General features: G+C 48.0%; 1 protein-coding gene across 1 annotated transcript in view; it reads right to left on the bottom strand.

The window, feature by feature from the left end:
- Positions 1-21,111, bottom strand: part of HYDIN (HYDIN, axonemal central pair apparatus protein) — a 155,189-nt gene that overhangs the window by 88,372 nt on the left and 45,706 nt on the right. Inside the window, exons 9-16 of the mRNA XM_009330382.1 lie at positions 19,286-19,385; positions 14,658-14,776; positions 13,149-13,372; positions 8,702-8,769; positions 6,584-6,819; positions 5,644-5,744; positions 4,188-4,335; positions 3,538-3,690 (exon numbers count right to left, since the gene is read on the bottom strand). Coding sequence (XP_009328657.1) covers positions 3,538-3,690; positions 4,188-4,335; positions 5,644-5,744; positions 6,584-6,819; positions 8,702-8,769; positions 13,149-13,372; positions 14,658-14,776; positions 19,286-19,385 — 1,149 coding nt within the window. The remainder of the gene's footprint in view (positions 1-3,537; positions 3,691-4,187; positions 4,336-5,643; positions 5,745-6,583; positions 6,820-8,701; positions 8,770-13,148; positions 13,373-14,657; positions 14,777-19,285; positions 19,386-21,111) is intronic.

Here is a 21,111-nt window from a genome sequence, read left to right as displayed (position 1 = left end):
AAAAAACCAAAACAACAAAACAGGGAAAGGTTAAAACGATTAGACAGCTCTAAGGCCCTCCTAGACTGGTGGATAATTATGGCTGTCTGAAGTTTTCAGTGTTGTAAGTGATGCAGAAGGCCTGGAGCAAGCGTGGGATCTAGAGTGATCCCATCTGAAAACCACAAGCTCCCTTTATCAGGGATAAAGAAACCCAGTTTCCCATGCTTGCTTTTCCACACCTCCTCCACACTGTTAGCTCTCCTTCCTCTACCCTGCGCCTGCTCCCACTCCTTTTTCTGCTCAATCTTGCCCCAAACCACCCTCCCTGACTTCTGCTCCTGCACGGCCACGCTTGGACAGTAACTTCTTTTAACATTCCCAAAGCCACACCTGTAAAACCAGCACAAGTCAGCAGCAAAGCAGGCTCTTCAGAGTAGAGACCAAGTTAGTTGCCTCTGATTTGTGCTTATGTGTATTCCTGATATTATATGAAAACAGACATTAATTATTAATTACATCATGAATGATGTATGAATTATGATAATTTTTTTCTTTTGACAGCCTGAGACCCAAAAGTTTTGTTCTTGCAGAACTGGCACAGAGTATTGGAGGAGGAACGCGGATCCCTTTCCTGAACCACCTTCCCACATCATTAAAAACAATGAGAATTTATCCAGTCTGGCTGGATTTCACTAGTTCTAAACACCCCAACTCTTAAATAGGACCTGAATGCATAAAACTCCCAACACTGACAAGCTGCTGTATGATTCACTGGAGGGCACGGAGTACGATTTAACCACAAAAGAAACCAGCCTCCATGATGTAAAACCTTTAATGATATCTGACTCGAGCAAACGGCATCGACAGCTGTCAGAATCACTAGTCCAACTCAGTCAGAAGGAGCAGCATCCAGAAACACTCATCCCTTTACAGGACACTACTGCGTGCAAGTAAGAGCCAAAAATCACGTACCAAGGCTGGTACCTCAAAAATAAGGAGCTGAAGCCATACATGATGATGGACCTTTTATCCCTCCGGGAGAAGGGAGACATGGAGAGCTGCAGTCTGGGTGATGCTGCCCAAAGCTCCCGGGAGGAAGGAGCTGGAGGGAAGAACTGTGCCTCACCAGCTGGCTTTGCCTCCAGGCGACGCCAGTGCGGAAGCAGCCAAGGCATCTCCAAGGGCAGAACCCTTTGGAGATGGGCAGAATAACATCTGGAGGATGCCCAGGCTAGCTGGCTTCCGTTAGAGCGTGTACTAACACGATATATCCTCGCCGAGGAAAGGGCTTATAAAAAAACCCCTTCATCTACAGTTGTCTTAAAAGGGACAAGAAAAACCCCGTTCAACAGCGTTAGAGGCAATGACACACAGGGAAAGGCGGTAAATGACATTTGACCTAACTCTGTAAAGACTTGGCGTCAATTCCAGACGGCATAACCTAAGACAGCAAGAGCGAGCTTATATTTTGCTTTATTGCAATACATTGCAGCAATTCCCCTGAGGTCAGATTTGCATCATATGATCCATACGGGTAGGATTTGCCACCAGTGCAGGATGTAATGTCACATTTGATCATTTAGGAACGAAGAGCATCTGTCCCTGGCAGACAGCCGCTGTTTGAGTGACCGCTTATTCTGATAGCGGCCAGCTGCCAAATCCCCTGCCCGTGGCACACGAGGCTGCCTTGCCACCGGTAACCCCAGGGTTGGGTTTTACCAGCTCCTTAACGCAGGAGATTACATACACCAAATTGAAGCTGGCACGCAGTCACCGGCAAACAAAATACCAGGCAACAGACCCATGGAGGGACCCTACACAACCTGGATGAAAGATCTGTATGACATTTCACCTAACTCTGTAAAGACTTGGCGTCAATTCCAGACGGCATAACCTAAGACAGCAAGAGCGAGCTTATATTTTGCTTTATTGCAATACATTGCAGCGATTCCCCTGAGGTCAGATTTGCATCATATGATCCATACGGGGAGGATTTGCCACCAGTGCAGGATGTATAACAAGATGGTTAGCTGTTCTGCTAGCCCAGAAAGCTCTGGACCAGGGAACGACTGAAACACCCCCCAAACTATAGGGCAGTCCTATAGAAAATGCAAAGAATCTCACCTGACAGCCAGAAACTCACATCTGTGCTGTCAATATACCCAGCGAGGTTTCTAACAGCACTCGCTGGGTGCTAGCAGCAACCGAACATAAACGCTGCATGTTAAAGATCAACTTAATGGGGTCACACGCTCGCACAATCTCATGCTAGTCATTTCTTTAGGGACAGCTAGGATTCTCCAGCTGAAATGCTCGCCCTTTGGGCAAAAAAATTGACATATTCCTCTCCAAATAAAAAAGATTAAGGTAGAGTCTGAAACTATAAATTGTTAGCCCAAGGGTTAAAGCTTTGCAAGAACACTGTAGTTAAACAAGCTAACAGTTAAACAGCTAGGTTATTTTAGAAGGGAGAAACCCTCCTTTATAAGGGAAGCGCCTTATATTTATGAGCAACTGTTTTGTCCAACTTCAGACTTGCCTGCAAAGCCTGCATTGCCTGGCCTTCCTGTTGACTGGTTTACATGCACATCCCCAAATGCCTGGGTTGAGATGTTCAGTGGCATCCAGGGGATTTACCATCATTTCCATTCATTTTAATGAAAGTTTAAATCCCTTAAACTGCTTTCAAAATGTCAGCCTTCCTTTCCGTTACAGAAAGCTTAAGGTTCCCAGCCATCCTCTGACATCCTCTTTCATGCTCAGAGGGATGACAAGACATTTTAAAACAGTTGCTTCAAAAGTTAATATCATTTTAAATTAAAGTTTAATTAACTAAATTTGTTCTAGATTTCAGCTAGATGAAGCCAGGACACAACACAATGTTCTCTTGCCTACATTTTGTTGTTGTTACCGCTGTTGTGTATGCCCGAATGCAAACAATGTCTTTTAGGAGGCTTCAGCCTAGGAATGCTTTGCCTCTTCCATTTCCAAGCTTGGTAGAAAAAGAAAAGTCTCTGTGCTCCAGATGCAAGCAGTGTGGACACTCGTGTCTTTGGCTGGGGCTTTTGGCAAAGAGATTTGATGGATACTTCTCAGATGGTAGAAAAATGACTTTCAGAAAAGCTTAAAAATCTTAAATCCAGCTTTGCACAAAACATCACTTCAGCATGGTTTCTTACACAGCGCTCGCTTTAGCGGGATTCAGGGAGGTCCCTGTGTGCTCCTGAACAAAAGTCCTAATGAAGCAGCAGTTGCTGTTCATCTAATGACACAGCAGAGTACGAGACCCAGGGACTGTGCTGAGTTTCAGACTAGGCTCGTTATCCCGTCTCACATATCCATAATTAAATGCTGTGTCAGACACTTGGATTATCACCTAAGAGGATACCATCCTTCCTCTTCTCTAGGCATTAGCTGTTGCTCGTGAATCCCTTCTCTTCCTTGTCCACACCAGCCATATATTACAAGTTCTTGTTTTGCCAGGAAGAATCCCTGTACGCTTTGTGCCCCACCAAGATGAGTCGCACAAAGGCACACATCTCCCCTAGCGCTCACCAGTGGGGATCCTTCGCTCCCAAACACAGCGACACGAGCAACAGTGTGCTGCTCTCCGGTCACCTGGGCTTCCAGTGTAAACGGAACCTCTGCCGAGCTGTGAGGCTGGATGATCCCACACGGCTCAGGGCTGGAGTACCGCACGGCAGCATCCTCCTTGTGTTCCTGTAAGGGACAGAATCAACCCCAACTTCAGAATTACCTTTGAGGAAACTTTAAACTCCTTGACATTTACCACAACGATACACACTTTTTAAAAAAAATCCCCGGGAGAAAGCAGAAAGGCACAAAACCAGATGGAAGACTAGTAAGGGCTTAGCATCCTGAAGGGGGTCCAAAAGCTGCTGCATCCATAAACACGCACTCCTGTGCTGGCAGCCTCCTTGCAGCAGCTTTTCATGACCCTCTAAGTTCTCCTGCATGAAAGCACTCCAAGGACTAGAATATAAACTGCTTCCTAAAGAGTTTAAACTGCTTCCTAAAGTTTATATTCAGGTAGGTTCCTATTTAACTGCTTCCTAAAGTTTATATTCAGCTAGGTTCCTGTTCTCAGCAAACCTTTAGGTTTGAATATAAACCAGCAAGGTCTTATCCAACCCCCTTTTTTTCCTAACAAACCCCTCGATAACATTTGAGGGCAGGAGGCAGACGCGATGCCAAACCTGAGGAAGAACCCCGTAGCAGCCTGGAAGATCGCTGTCGTTCACAAGGGTCAGCATCTGCCGATAAGGGAATTTTAGAAAGCACCGTCCAAATGTCACGATGGGGTTGAGCACTCGCAGCGGAGGAACTACGCATCTAGGCAAAGAGATGACCAAAAGGGAATTAGGGATACCGAGAGAATGCAGAATTTGTTTACTCCTCGGATAGCGTGAAATGGAGCATAACACATTTGTCACTGTCAAACAGACATTTATTATCCCTACAGCAATACATCGCCTTTAACTTCTTTTTATTCACTTTTATTCAACAACCTCTTGTAAAGGAGGGGCAAACTCTGAGTCTCAGCATTGCAGAGGCTTGCCAGTGTGGCCAGTGCCCAGGCAGAGCACCGTGCCCTGTCTCAGAGCTGTCTGATGGGCACCTTTGCCCCAGGAGGCTTGCAAGGACCCTCCCAATGGCCCCAGCAAGGCGTGAGCTCTGGGAGAGCCTTCCCACCGAAGACCAGCGCTCACCAAGGCTCAGGGAACACAAGACTCCAGTGCCTCAGTAAAAACGACTCCCTCCTCTCCCATACCACTGTGACCCTGCCTGAAGACTCAGCCACTTGTCCCAGCGATGGAGGGCACAAGCCACCAGCCGCCTTATGCAGTGAGTAGTCACCCTTGCCCCATTTCTGTAGCTACCTTGGTCCTTCACCCCCACGGGTCCATACGCCGTCTGTTCCCATTTGCACGTAGTTTCTTATTTTACAAGACTGCAGCCCAGGCACTGACTGGACGACTCTGCCTGGGAGAGGGAAACTGCATCCCCCTTGTAATTAAACTGACACTCACTGCAGCACAACAGGATTGAATCCGGCTGCAGCCAGAACAACTTTTGGCTTAAGTCTTGACAACATTAATGTTCAAAAGAACCAGAGGAAAGCAGAGGAACCTGAGCTCACCTTCCACATCAAGGACTTCCCCTTCATAAGATCTTGCCTTCATTTTTCCCTCACCAGTCCTGCCATAAGCCCCTTCCCCATTTGCACATGCCTTCGTTAACTGAACCAGACACCAGCTTTCAGCAGGCTGCTCGCTGCGTCCCAATGAATGTTGTATTTTGGTCGCAACCCAGCACAAGTCCACCACTTGCAGGAAGAAGGAGAGGCAGCCCTTTGGAAATCTGTTACACCTCAAGAACCAAAAACCAGGCCAATAATGAATATAATTACTGTTCCCTTTAGAAAAAGGCTCAGGGCCATGCCTGTCCGTTGAGCACAGGTGCTTCTCAACACGGGCTGCTTTCAAAGCACTGCTGTTCTCATATCTAGCTGGGCAGACCTAGCTCATCATTAAGCAACGCTTCTCGTTTGGAGTTGGAGCCAGCAAACCGCGTGCAAGGCAGCGTGCTGGTGGTGGATGCACGAGGAGAGACGATGAGCTGCAAGGAAAGCGCCGATACCTGGCTGTGAGAAGCAATGCCAACACCTCCTTGCCAACACCATCCACATCCACCACCAGTGCCAGCTCGTATCTCTTCACAGTGTTGGAACACAGGGTAACCTGGCGAAAGAGAAGAGCATCAAATACTTCATCACTCCCAAAAAACAATCGTCCATGTGTGGTGTCCTCTGGTTCTCATTCCACGGTAAGGAAAGGGAGGATTTTGCCCTAATTCTTCTGCTGGTCCATGTGTAGCGCACGGTCTCTAGGAGTAATAAAAGTCTTCTGACAATATCTGCTTTGTTAAATACACCGTGCAGTTATCAGGGCATATGTAAGCTAAATTAAAGCACTATTAGACTAATGCTCTACTCACCACTGTATTAAAATTAAGGGACCAGTTCTTAATCTCAACTACAATGGCATAAATCCAGAGGAAACCTGTTGACTTGAACAGAATGAGTTCAGCTTTACAGTGGGAAGCTGAGGACAAAACGTGGCCCAGCAGATGCTGTGCAGGTCACGGCTGCCAGAGCTTTTTCAGTCGCCACTGGAGACTACTGCAGTGAATACAGCTCCTTCTGCTCAACAGGAGAGAAGAAATAAGACCGGGAAGAAAAGCAAACTGCTTTATACAATGACATCTCTCTTTTTCACAGCCACCTTCTCTCCTCAGCCTTCCTCTGCCCACTTCAAATCACAGAAATCACTCTAAGCAGCTCTCAAATACACATGAATGGCTTCCGTACTCGGCTATACAGTACAAGACCTTCAGCTTACGATTTTGGAAACAAAACGGTGCTCCTCCAAAAACGCACCAGAGTAACCCAGCCAACAAAAGCCTAACACTAATGCATGGATCTTACTCGCATTATGCTAGCAGCACTGTAGCCCTCTCATACATCAGTGAAGCTTCAGCTCCACCTGCTGAAGCACGTACGGCCGGAATCTTCCCATACCTGGATATCCAGGAGTCCCTGGGAGCGGATGGTCCCTCTGCAGGGCCTTATGGTAAATTCGGTTGGCTTGACGTGACCTTGGGCTCCCTTCCTCCAGGAAGGGCGAGTGTTGTCTGACATCTGAACAAAACTGGTAGCACTGGGCTCTCCCGAGCCATCTCCGGGAATGCGAAGGTTGAAAGTCATGGGCACCAAGGAGGTGTTAGTGAGGCAACATGACAAGGTGCGAGGAAAGCCTAGGAAAATGACACAAGTAAGAATTTATGCTCCAATTATCCCGTGATTCCTGGTGTGAATATCCTGTTGTGATAAAACTGTGCTTGGAGTTTAGCTCTTTTCAGTCTGAGTTACAGCTAATTGAGAAGCTAAGCAAGGAATTAATCGTCACTTAAGTTTCCTTTTACCCTGATGACAGAGACTGCTTCCTTGGCAATGCCTGCTCTTAGCGATGCCGAACACCAGAAGCTTTTCTCTAATTCTGCAGCTGTCTCACATGCCCCCAAACCAGCACCAATTTTTTCTCACTTACGAGTGTGCATCCAGACAGACCATTCATTCTGAAAATTCAATCCATGAAACTCCCCGTTACCTCCGTGAACACTCCCACAGTTTTCAATATATGTAAGTAGTGTATTGTCATCAAGGAGAAGCTACAGTAAAAGAAAGGATGGATGAAACTGGGAACTATAGCATGATGCAAAGCACTCTAATGCAGTTTCTCTAGGCAGGATCCTTAAGGCATCTCCTGTTTTGGGGCAACCAGACTGAGCGTGTAACAATCTGCAGCCCGCTTCAGAGGAGGCAAGCCTGCTGCTTGCTTAGAAATTAGCAGGAACTGTGTCTCACCTTACCTAACAAATGGGGACATCATATCCACACCGCACACTGGCTTTGATTACTGCCCGCGAAGGTTTACATCACTTCAGCTTTGATACCAGCTTTCATTATGCACCAGTGATACAACCACACCTGGGGGGGGACGTTCTCCAGAGACAGGACACCAGCCCACAACCTGCTCTGGAGCGGACATCTGGCTTGGCTGGCCAACTCTGTGAGGAGGAGACATCTCCCATAGCCTGCTTACCAAGCGGTATTTGAATACAGATGGGGAGGAAAACCAACTGCAGACACAGCAGGTAATTTCTCCATCACTGGTGCCACTGCCCACCTCCAGCAGTTACTCCAGCAGGGAGGCGGGAGGTACACAAAAAGGACAAACACAGACTTCACAATCCCAAATGAGACCGGAGTCGCCAGACGCAGACAACAGTCAGCAGCACAGTTAAAAAGCAAAAATACAATAGCTGCCTTTCAGCTGAAAAGGCCTTATTAATGAAATCAGATGAAGTAGGATGAACCCTCTATTACATAACCGTATTTTTGCCTGGTGTATTTCTTGCTGTTTTATTTATTCAAAAGGAAACAAAGAAGTGGCAGAGTGGTGATGTAGGGACAGGAGGAAGCGGCTCAGGAAAGGTAATGAGTTTTCTTAAAAAGTCCATGAACAGCATGAAAACAGAGAGGCATCCCGGGCGCAGAATGATAATGGCCCTTCAATCAATCCACAATTGATTTCACATTTAAGCTTTAAATCATCTCAGTAAAAAGCCTTTTGTGAGACTGAGATGGAGAACCAGAATCTGCATTTCAATGGAGACGCTCTGGATGCTCAGTCACTGGCTCTGTCAGCAGAGCTGGGCTTTCAGCGGGGAAGATGAGGGAGCCCACGTCTCTGAGGACATCAGTGCCTGACGCAGAGCCATTGCTTGGGCATATTACCTGGTAGGTGATAACGAGGCGCCCTCACAGCACTAATTAACATCTCACACGAAAGGTCAAGTGGGTAAATGGTGTCCCTGCCTTGCAACAGGAACATTTACCCAGAGCAGCTACAGGCTAGTACGTGGCTTAAACTCCCTTCTGCAGTCCCATCCCCTGGGCCCTTCGGGGACAAGGACTTTCACAGTCCTTCTGCTGCCAAGGATAAGCAGCCCTGGTTTTAACACCCTGAAGGCTGCTACAGAGGAACACAAGTGACAGATGCTCTTATGTTAAAGCGCTCCATTTTAGTAACACACAGACCTCTCAACCTGCGGTCCCAGCCCAGGGCACACTCACCAAAGGAGACGTCACCGAACCGGAGGGAAGGTACGTTGAAATGAAAAGTCGGTCCGATGACACAGCCCCTGTGAGGATAAAGACAGGCAGAGGAGACATTGGCTTGGTTAGAGAAGTGCAAAGCATTCAGCTTTCGTTACCGCTCGGATGGATAAAGGCTGGTCTCAGAACCACAGTGGGTTTCAAATCAACCCATCACCCTGCTGCTCAGCACGGCATTCACGTGGACAGGAGGCAGCCAAAGCAAAGTGGTCAGCAGCTGATTGCTGCTGATGTGGCTTAGGGCACCAAGTCAAGGCAGGGGGCCAAGGGTATGCCCCCAAGTTGCTGCTGGCCCGATGAAGGACCCGTGATGGCTCCGTGCCTCAGTTTCCCCATCTGTAATGTGATGGACACAGAGGTGTCCACCCAAAAGTGGACTCACTGTAACTAGCCTTCCCAGCTGCAGGTTCCCTGCTTTGGTATTTCTTAGCTGGAACTGGTGTTTCCATGGAGTATATGAACATCTTTTCCTCAGAAGATCTTGATCCACGCAACCATTAGGCACGCAGGATTTCGAGGCATGAATCCAGGGAGGGCCCAGACACCCATTGACCGCAACAAGAGCGGCAACAGTTCTACAGAGTGGACAGCCAGATCTTGGAGAAAAGTATCAGCTTGTCACCAGTGCGCCAGCCGACACACGCAAGAGCAACACACGTCTTAAACAACTAAACATGAGTGTCCTGAACCCACCACACCTCCTCGCCCGTCCTTAAATTCAGCAGCCAGGCTCCAAACTCCAAAACTCACCAACATCCACTGAAATCAGCACTTGGAGCTGCACAACGTTCATTCATTTCACGGTTGATGCCAATCAATGCCAACTCTGCCTCTTAGTTAAATCAGGGACCACAGTGAATGGTGCCTTCCAGTTTTATTCACAGGACTGCCACTGGTCTGTGCTGCACATGAACAGACCCCAGCATCCTGCAGGAGGGACCTGCGTTCATCTGTGGTGTCCCGTTTCCAGCATCCCTTTCTGAACACCAAAAAAAGCAACCATTCAGGACCTCGTAAGGTTGGTTTCCAAGTAAAGAATAATCACCTGTGGTTTGGGCATCTTCTGATTGCATAGTCAAAAAGCACTCAGAAAAAACTGACCTTCAGGAGTTTCAATCCAACGCTAATTCTCGATTCTTGGAGCTGAATCAGTTCCTGAGAATAAGTCAGGTAGCAAATCCCTGCTGCTGCTGAAGATCCCTCTCCAAGGGCCTCACATAATCAGGCCTAACCTCCCAAGCCCCAAGAGCTTACTTGGGATGGAGCAAAGGGAGCAGACATGCTTTCCGTCACAGCACTTGCCAGGAGACGATGGCAAACTACCTCCAAACCAACCACAGCTGGGGAACACACTGGGCAACGGCCAAGGATGAGCCTTGCCAGGCAAGCGAGGAAATGACTGCCATTTCTGCTGAGTGCACCGTATCCGTGCTCAAGTAAGTTAAACCTGAGTGACGGCTCGGAAGGCTCAGGCAAGGAGCCAACCCAGAGCTCTGTGCACCACAGCTGATAACAGTACGGCTCACAAGAAAATGGGGGAAAAAGCAGTGGGTTTGGCAACAACCGTGTTTTACAGTAGTGTTAAATAATGCACTTGTGAAGGGAGATCAGGGCCCTTGCAGAGCAGGAAGGATAACGCAAGGTGGGAGAGGAACCACTTGAACACTCATCCCTGTTTCTTCCTTTGCAGCCCAGTGTCCCACCAGCCAGCTCGCCTCCGTTCAAAAGAACTGGGAGTTTTTCCTCCATGGAGGACTAAATCCAGTGCACAAAACCTCCCGAAGAGGGAGGCTCAGCTTGACCTGGTGGGTGGACACCTCAAAGGCATTTGAAAACAAACAGCTTGAGTCGTGGCACTGGAGAATGAGAGATAAGGGCTGGGTAGGGATCCTTGAAAAAAGGCAAGGCAGAAACCAAGGAGGCAGATGCCATCTCAGGGAGGAGCGGACTGCAAGGGGAATTACTGCTGAGGGACAGCTGTATGGGAGCAGGGGGGGATGCTGGGGTACCATCAGATGGGCTGCATAGCAGCCACCGTCCAGGAAAGAGGAGTCCAAGGATGGGGAAGAAATAAATAAAAAAGGACCAGCAATCCTCTTGCACTGAGATATAAGGTCTGCACTGAGCCCAGGGTGGTGCTGGCAGAACAGGGCAGAGAGCGGCCACAGAGGAGGGGAGGACATGCTGGGCACTGGGAGCCAGGGCATCAGTGGGGAAAAAAGGACCACTTCAGCTGGCTGTGGGAAAGCCAAAAGACAACTATCCCGCTGACAGCTGTTTCCTTCCCCAGGAGCAAGGCCATTGTGGGGCAGAGGCAGTGAGCACTATCCAAGCAATACCGTTTTCTACCTGTGATAAGTGCATCTTTACAAGCAAAACCTGCCCTTGCTCAAGGAGAAAACTGCTTATGCAATAACATCCCATGACCAATTTGGGGGAGGGACAGAGAAGAATAAGTTATTCGATTGTGAAATGTTCCCTCTTGATTTCCAAAAAAAGCAGCGCTTTCCCTCCAAACACAAAGCCAACACAACTGTTTCTCTACTGAGGTCAACAGACCTACTCACCACTCTTCTCTTGCAAAGTAATAACCTTGTTGTTCTTTTTTATCCGTTTCCCTTACCTTATTGGTAAAATCGACTGCAGATTCCTTTCATTTCTTTACTACGTTGACCTAGTGCCTCCCAACAGCAGCAGCCCAGGAGGCTGGCTGCCGAGGAGGCACAGCCAGCCCCAAAGCTCCAGAGCACCCAGCATCAGCTTTCCTGCCTACACCACCTTATCCCACCAGCCCATGGTTAATGCAGCTGGGATGAGTCTGCATGCTGCTGTGGTCCTGAGAAGTGAGCTTTGCCTCTCCTATCATCAGCTTTTTTGTTTCTCCCCCCTTCTCCCCTTTGCTCGATGAGGATTATCTTTTGCAGTGGCACCAGCCCATGGGATAATGCCAAAGTCCTTGTGACAGTACTTGCTGCAGAGCTCCCCATCTCCCACATCAGCACTTTTCTTCCTGCAGAAAGGAGGTACCGTAGCACTCGCTGCACAAGAGCCGGGAAAACAGCTTGTCCCAACGCATTAGCATGAGAGATGATGTTGAGGCTGCTGCTACCCATTTTGTGTGGCTTATTAACAGAGGATTTTAAAAACACTGCTTCTGGCTGCAGAATCACCCAGGCTGGCCCATCTCCAAAGCCCTGTTGGCCTTGCTGTGTGTTCAGGTGGGATGTCCCAGACCATCTACTGCCCGAAGCTGATACCATCACACTGTCTGCCGTGGCCCAAGGGGCAATGAGCCACCTGTAGGAAGGAGTCACTCCAGCTCCTGGGTACCCGGGCTGGGCAGCAGGCATCTCCACACCTTTTCTGTACAGCCACCAGTCAAACTTTTTTCCAACATGGGTAGTCACTTAAAGCTCAGGTCCTCACACAGAGATGTCAAAGGGTCACAAAAGGAACCTGCTTCTGCCAAATTCTGTGCAAACAGTGTCCTGGAAAGTCACAGAGCCACCCTGGCTCGACCATGAAGGCAAAGCTGCTTCCCAGAGGAACCCAAGACTTTGAAAGCTAAACTGGGTATTGAGAGCATAGGAGGCATAGTCATAGGTGGCCGGCAGGTCGACGGGGGTGATTCTGCCCCTCTACTCCGCTCTGGTGAGATTCCACCCGGAGTACTGCCTCCAGCTCTGGAGTCCTCGGTACAGGAAAGACATGGACCTGCTGGAGCAGGTACAGAGGAGGTGACAAAAATGCTCAGGGGGATGGAACACCTCTGCTGTGGAGAAAGGCTGAGAGAGTTGGGGTTGTTCAGCCTGGAGAAGAGAAGGCTCTGGGGAGACCTTATTGCAGCCTGTCAGTACTTAAAGGGGGCCTATAAGAAAGATGGGGACAGACTTTTTAGCAGGGCCTGTAGCGATAGGGCAAGGGGCAATGGTTTTAAACTAAAAGAGGTAGATATAGATTAGATATAAGGAAGAAGTGTTTTACTCTGAGGGCGGTGAAGCACTGGCCCAGGTTGCCCCGAGAGGTGGTGGATGCCCCATCCCTGGAAACATTCAAGGTCAGGCTGGACGGGGCTCTGAGCGACCCGATCTAGTAGGGGATGTCCCTGCCCATGGCAGGGGGGTTGGACTAGATGACCTTTAGAGGTCCGTTCCAACCCAAACTATTCCATGATTCTATGATTACCTCTCACAGACAATTACACTTCATTTGCTGCTGCAATTGCAAAGTTCAAACTGGAGTCAAGGTTTAAAAGCCTTGACTTGGGGATGCTAGGATCAGAGCCAAGACTAAAACCTTAGACAAGACCTTTTTTCTCTGCTCCATCATAAAGTGAGGTAGGTGGGAGATGATTACCCAGACATAGCTACAGATGTGCCCACCAAGCTCCTATAACCTTCCTCACCTGATAGTCAAGGTCACAGGCTCAGGGGATCCATTCACACTGAACCTGAATTCTTCTGTGAACTGCCCCAGGATGGTGGAACTGAAGGAGATCTGGATGACTTGGAGCCCGTCCGGCAAGATGATGCCCTCCCGGGGGAGAAAGGTGAAGCAGGAGCCCAGAGCTGTAACTGGAGGGACCAAGTTGAAGAGAGCATCAATGGCTCCTTTGTTAAACAGGATCACCTGCAGCAGCAAGAAAGCGAAATGGAAATACATAAGGAATCTTCCTTTCTTACAGAAGGCCGATTTGTTTTCTGATTAAACAATTAACATCTGTAAAGTTTCTGATTGCTGCAGGGTGAAATCCTGCCATTTCCATGGACTTCCCTATCTGCTTTGGATGCCTTTTCCCTAATTTTTGACCTCGCAAAACCTGTCAGAAAAACCTGAGACAGAAGCATAGATGTGTCCCTTATTTTTTTAATTTCGCAGCTGTCATTGAAAATATTCATGTATTCAAATTCCACAATGGTAACTTGAAAACTACTCTCTCCTCTCACGTGTTTTACACCTTAGTTACAAATTGCACTTAGGGATCCTATGCTGAGCTGAGGTTTACCTCCAGTCTAGCTGCTTAGGACAGCATTAACAGCATCATCTACTTATTCACATTTTCTCAAGTAATGAAAATAAGAAACTGATATAGCGAGAATCAATGAAGTATCAGCATTAAAAATGCAGAGAGAGCACAATATTTTGGTAAGAAAACACCTTAAGGTGTCCTTCCCTGCCACAGTCAGGCTTTTGAAAGTGTCTGGCATGATGTATTGCCTCATTTTCTACCTCTTTCACTTGCTCTATCTTATTTTTTTGCAGGAGACTTGACACCATTTGGGCGGAGGCAAATATATAGAAAGTTCCTTTGCTTCATTTCAAGAAACGCTTTGCTCTTTATAGAGGCAGGGATGTGCCAAGTCTGAAGGTGTGGCGAGAGACCGGTCGGCAAGGGGAAGCACTCCCAATTTCTTTGCCAGGGACAGCTCTGGGCCAGGAGGCTGGACAGCTTTCCTCCGACTCCCGGGAATCGCTAGGATGCACTTAACTGAAAACTGTTTGCAATGGACTTGAGTTCAAACACAGTAGATTTGTTCCAGCTGCTTTTTAACACCCAGAGTACAAAGCTGCATTGCATCTAGGGCTGAAACAAAAGCCTCTGAAAACTTAACTTTTCGACCCATTGTTGCCTTCATGTGTCAAGGGGTTTGGTTTTTTGCATGAAGCCTCCCAGCTGATCTCAAGGGGAGGTTGCCAAAAAGCAGGGATTAGGGCTTCACAAACAACATATACACCTTTCAGACCCCATCAAAAGTATCAAGGTTCTGCGAAACCCCCCCAAATTTGACTATGTCAAATACTCCCTGCTCACAACTCCCTGAGTTGCCAGAAATCCCACAGGTCCACGAGGCTCACTGCTGCCCCGGGAGCCATCAGGATCCACCCCAACCCCTGAGAACCCTCTACTGCTCACCTCATAGCTGTGGGCTGATCCAACAAAAACCTTCCCGATGTCCAGCTGGTCAAAGCTGAAGCAGAGCCGGGGCCCTATGCCTTCCCCTTTGATGCGCAGGGGCAGCCTCGTTTCTCGGCCTGGGGAGAGATTTCCATTTCAGTACAATAATTCCCTCTGTTGCCTTGGATTTTCCAGGCTGCCTCAATGCTAGTCCCTGACTCTGGGCTGGATGCGACCAGCTCTAGATGCTCCAGGAGAAGATACGGGACCCTTCTCTTCCCTCAGGAGACATGCCCTTGGGCTGGTTTCTAATTTTTAACCAACCCCTTGGGCTGGTTTCTAATTCAGCAATCAGTTTGCACCCTTAAAGAGCGATGCTGAGTTTAAAACACGACCTCTAAATTTCTTCCCATGCACTTAGATGAGCTTTGAAATCCATTCAGTGAAGGCACAAAGCTCACAAAAGAGAGCTGAAGATAAAAATCCGCTGTCTGTACCGATGCAAATCGGAGACGACAGCACAGGAGCCGAGAAGTACGAGCCCAAGGGAGGCGAAGCTCCCTGCTAACGGCGATAGGCACATCCGAGTGCTGCCTAGGGCAGGCAGAGCACCTCAGCCGCCGCCTGTGCCTAACATACAGCTCCGTACCTGGGTGCTCCAGGGCTCACCTCCTGCAGCAGCGCCTAAGTCACACAGGGCTTTATGATCTCCAGAGAGAAGCACTCGCCTATTCCCACCATGACACCAAGAGCTCAGCTTTGTAAAGACACCTTACCTGAAGCACGCCGAGCAGTTATGGAAAACCAGCCTCCTCACTACTATCAGATAAGCCATAAATATACTGCTAATACACACATCCCTTGCTGCAAAGGTAATTGAGATCGCAAGGCTTATAGCTAAACTCCAAGATGCTAATTTTCTTCTATAAGTCTGCTAAGATGACATAGTGCAGGACCTTTCGGTCTGAAGGCTGTTCTGAACCACTGGAGCAGCCCAAAGTGCCCGAATCCTAGCTTGAATTTCGGCTTGGGTCTCCCTGCCCTCCCATTCTACTCCGCATGGAAAGCGAGTAGCACAAGGAGGAAAAGAGAGCCCCAGCAGTTGTATATAACCTTCACTGTAGCTTTTGTGCAAAAATATTCCTCTTTCCTTCAAGCTGCTTTTGTGTAACGCTCGCTATTTATTAAAGATTAGGGATTGAAGGTTGCTTTTAAAAAATTGTCTTCCACATAGTTATTCCAGAATGTCCAAAATGACTTTTTATTGCAAAGAGCAGCCCAGGTGTGACAACACAGTGACTAGATCACAACTTGAAAACACTCTCCTGGAACAGCCTTTTCGATAATTACTGACTTTTTGATCTTGCAACCATGGGATGAGGATGTTTGATAATGTCCAAAGCCAGAAAGGAAAAGCTAGGGGGCTTTTGTTGAATTCAACATTTTTTAAGTGGATCCAGCCAAAGCCCAGCTGATAGCAGAGATGAGAGTTATGTTTCACAGCTCACACATTAATTGGAGGGCTGTGTATTTCTATTTCACAGATATCATAAAAGAGGCAGTATTGGGTGCTCACTGTCAAAAGTTTTCTCCATCTTGCATCACATGTGGCTTCATTTTCATTAAAAACTGTAGGCCTAAGCCATCAAAGCTCTTAGGAAATGGCAAAGACTTCCAAGTGACAAGCTTTTGTCCATGATCATGCTGAGACACATCCCATGGCCACTGTGATCAAAAAAAAAATCAGTGGCAGTTCTTCCCTTCCTCATCCTCTCCTGAAGGTCCATGGAAACCATCCTTTCCCCTACATTGAACTTGAAACTTTAGGAAATCCCAGAAATTTTGCTCTTCCTCCTTGCTGGTGAACCTCAGAGTGAGTTCTTCCCAAAGGAGAAGGAGCAGACTAAACTACAGGCAGCATTCAGGAGAGCTGAGAGGGAAAAAAAACCAAAACCAAAAGAGTATGTCCTCATCTTTGCTGGAGCTGGGGCTTTCAGGAGCACCCAGCCTTTGCCCAAGGCCTGGGCACAGCTGGGCTGTGGCCCTGTGATGCTCCCACCATAACGCGTCCTGGAGCACACAGACCAAGGGCGTGGAGGGGCTACAGCCTCCTTTGTCCTCAATCCCAAATCCACACCTGGTACCGTAGAGCAAGAATTTGGATCTCAGTAGAAATAATACCTTGGCACGTCACGCAGGGTGTACAATTTGGCATTGCTGCCTTGTTTTCAAACAAACAGGGGTGTAGGTGGCCCAACAGCACAGGACTTTGACGCCAAAGTCCTTAACTTCTGTTGCTTTCTGACACTCAGTTTCTTGTTCACAGAATGTCCCCGTGTTTTGTGACTGGTTTTGAATGTGATTCTCACCTGACCACGTCAATAAACAGTTTTACACGATGCAGGACAGTTCTGTCACAAGGTAAGGGAGTGATCATCATTTGGGATTTTGCTTCTTCCTGCAAGAGTGGCTTAGAAAGGGGTTTTGCAAGGTGTAACCCCATACAGTTCTGTGTGCAGACAAACCTCAAAATGAATTTTAGGTGTCTGAGGCCCCACCGTGTGCTCCCTTCCAGCACTCAAGAGCCAGGGCTTTATTTGCATGAATAGCTAAGAAAGCTCATTTTGAGCTTAAATATTTGCCAAGAGCAAATTTCAAACCACTTCTTAACTGCCAGCTTTGCAAGTCGCCCAGTGCTGATGAGTTCTGTAAATCACCTGATCCAGAAGCATCTGCTAAGCACCTGCAAAAAAAAAAAAAGTGGAGGCCAGCAAAGGCCCTTTCCAGTGGGGCATGAGATCCAGCTGCACAATTCACAGTGCTGCACTGGGGCAAAGCTTCCAAATATTCCCAGCAAGGAGCAGACACCATCTGCAAACCGTCCTCCAAAGGGATTTGTGGCTGGCATGCAAACGCACGAGGAAGGCAGTCACGCTTCTCAGAGGAATCAAGAAGTAAAATTAATTGACTCCCTAGTTAAAGATCACTGTTTTCTTCTTTAAACTCTTTTCGCGCCCAGGGACCTTGACTCTGGGACAGTTTCCACCCTGACAATACAGTGGATCAGCTCTGTTTTGTAAAGGATGGGGAGTAGGTGCATAATTTAAATTATCTCCTTGAGGTCCTCTTCCAAGGAGCCAGTGGAAGAGTTAAGTTCTCCCGAAGGCCCGTCATGGTCTTTTGAGTGCAGGCTCCTCTTTCTAAACACAGATCATTTGCCCAGCTCTGTTTCCTAAAGCTCCCAGACTGGCTCAAGGGTTGCATGCAAGTAGTTCTCCTATTTCTCTGCAATGAAAAAGCTCTCCTGGCACAACCCCCTGGAGGTCCCCGCAGCAAAGTGATGGACACCCCAATCACCAGAGCGAGAGTCCCCGAGCCAGGAGCACGGCACTGAGCAAGGAATCCCTTGGGAGCAACTTTTTAAATCATTCCTTTCCTTCCACAGCTCTAACAACTACAGCTGGTGGGCAGGAAGACAGTTTGTTAACACAAGCCCTGTGTAATTACTGTAGGTGGCATTTGCCAAGTAAACCCTGTGCAATTACTGTATAAATAAAAAGCTGTTTCATGACATTTGTATCTGTCAGCTTGGAGCGGTAAGGAAAGCAACAAAGCAGCTGGGTTAGTGATTTCAGCACCCTCCAGAACAGGAGCCTGGCTGCTGGAGGACCACGGGTCTTGCACCTCTTCCTCTTAGATGGGGAAAACCATAACGTTCCCTGGATGGAAATCTGACAGCTATCTCCCACTGTTGGAAAACACCTTAAGCAGCACCACGCAGAGACACAGAGGAAGGACAAGGTAACCCAAACCACGCAGCTTGCTGCAAGTATTCCCTGCCCTGTGCTAGCACAGCAAAGCCATCACCTCTGTAAGGGCAAAGATGGTGTATAACTTGGGTGGCTCAACGATAACCGCTCCCAGAAAAAGACTTGACAGCACTTCTGTAAGACAGGGTGAGCATAAAGCTTGTCTAGCAGACTGCTCCGAGTCTGATTTCCAGGGAGGGTGTTCACCCTGCTGAGTACAGCAAGCCCTCTGCAACGCTACCTGTACGCACCATAGACTAGGAGCCCCAAGCTGACAATTCCCATGCAGGGAGAAAAGCACGTGTTGGCCAGAGGTGGTCCTTTCGCAGACACCCCGCGCTCAGGAGGGCTCAGCCACCTAAGGTCTGGCAGCGTCTGGGTAGCGGGAGGTGATCCAGGGTCTGGGAGCACATTTGGAACTCTACTCGTACCACCCCAGGAATCTGATGATGCAACCACGTAATAAAGACTCACCTTGGAGGTAAACGGTCTTACAGGGGCTTAGTGCTTGTCCACTAAAGCTGTTCTGCTGTGTGGCTCTTTGGCCTTCACAGACACCTCGCAGCAGAGCAAATACTGGCAAACCCATGACCTGAAAGCTTATCCCTTCACTGCCTTGGTTGTTCTGGGATCAGTGATCCAAGCTTGTAGCCAGGCATCCTGAGGGCTGGCCTTGGACAGGAGACCGCCTGGAAACCGCAGGGACAGCAGACATGTGCCAGCACCGCCCTGCTGACCACTGACCCTTCCTAGCAATCACATGAGAAGCGAGTGGGCTGGTTCCGTTTGTGCCTCACCTTCACCGTGGGTAACAGAAGCAGGAGAAAGGCGCTGTACCTGAGATATCGCAGTAGACCGTTTGTTGATAGACTCTGGCTTCTCGGGGTTTAAAGATCACATTAATTTCAGCCGAAGAATTTGGCCAGACATCTCCCTCCTAAAACAGAAGCAGACAGCAAACCATTTATCTTCAAACATTACATTCCTTGTTTTCAACCACAGCCCTGTAGCCTATATTTAGAGCATCAATGAAGAGCAAGGAGCAAGTAACACTTATCAACAAAATTTATAAGAGTTTGGAAGCAGCTGCAAAAAAACCTTACCTTTACTGGCACCTGGTAGAGGCCTTTTGTTAAATTAGGGCTATAACGAAGCAACCAAACTGGCTCACACTCCAGCAAATCAAGCAGGATTTCTTCAGAGGTACCAGTCAGTCTAAGGAAAAGGTACCTCTCTTCTGCAAACCTTCCTGTACATCCCTGTATCACTATGGCTACGTGAACACTTCTGCTCAGATCAGAAGAGATTTAGAAAATCAAATGGATTTTTGCATTCTTAGTTACAAAGGTGCTGCCTCTTATACCCTTCACCTGTACGTGTATTTAAGTATATAATGTACTCCAGCGAGTCAGAACACTCGGCACCTAGCAGAACAAGCCCTCCTGCCTGGGGATCGATGAAGAACAGACTCCTTGTTGATGGCTGCTTCTGCCCCGCGCCGTGAGCAGTCAGCCAGCACGCAGGTTACAAAAGATCCGAGAATGAAATTGAGAGTTAGGTGTGTCCTGTTTATCTCTGCAAGGTGCACACACTCCTGTTTCCCTGAACACAGGCTCAAACAAGAGATGCGATTTGCTTACAGCTTCATACCTCTTTCAGCCAAAAATCAAGTAAAATAGCTCTTCTCCTTGTCATGCTCAGAGATTTAAGTCTGGGCCATGCTACCAGTGCTTCTGCAACTGTCTGCTGCTTCCTTGGGGTCTTCTCTCCCAAAGAGTCCTGGCACTGGCGCTCAGTCCCAGGGAGGCCTGTCGCTCATTTTTGGAGGCATCCCTCATTTGTAAAGGCTCTCACTCACTTCTTGCAACTGGTTTAAACAAAGGCACCACTTACATCCCCTCAACCCCTACCATTACAAATGTCTCTTCGTGCATTTGTTGACAGAAATATATGCAGGTCTGACAACTGCAATAAGAGTCTACAAGGAACGAAAAATTTAGCTTCTAGAAGGAGAAGAAAAGAACAGAGTTATTTTTCTATCAACAAAGTGAGGCTTTGATTCTGCTTGCTGCTGGATATCCTCAGTACTTTGTCCAGAAGAGTCTTCAACTGACTAGAGCCTCCGGCACTCCTGCAGCATAAATATTAAATCACTATAATGCTTCCCATCGACTCAGCGCTTATAGCTCAAAGGACAGTCCCCGCAAAAATTAAAGAGCTGTGACATGGTGAGTTATTGGGCTGCAGCTGCAAATAATTCTCTAATGCACAGTCTGCTCAGAGTCAACAGAACAGAGGGAAGAACAGGCGGAGAAAATTGTTTTGAACACCAACAAACCATCACCACCACAGTAATAAGAAAAGGGAAGTCTGAAAAGCATAAAGTCACTTGGATTCCTCTCAAAACCTAGAGCAAACACATTTGCCAGATCAAATGTACTTCGTGTTTCTGTCCAGCAAGCACCTGGATGAAGATGAAGCCTTATTGTATGACAACATACTTGCTTGAGGAAGCAAACTGGGGACATCAGCCTGCAACCCACAGTCAGCGTGCAGATATCAGAGCCTTTGGGTCCCATAGGGATGCTGCATGGGCTGAGCATCTACAGGGTTATCTCGGATTTGCAGGAATAAAAGCATTCGGGGTGGTCTGAACAACAGCA

This window comes from Pygoscelis adeliae, unplaced genomic scaffold, assembly GCF_000699105.1.
Source record: "Pygoscelis adeliae isolate BGI_AS28 unplaced genomic scaffold, ASM69910v1 Scaffold458, whole genome shotgun sequence".
Classification (NCBI taxonomy): domain Eukaryota; kingdom Metazoa; phylum Chordata; class Aves; order Sphenisciformes; family Spheniscidae; genus Pygoscelis; species Pygoscelis adeliae.
The sequence above is the reverse complement of the archived record's forward strand: the minus strand, read 5'-3'. Positions and strand labels throughout refer to the sequence as shown.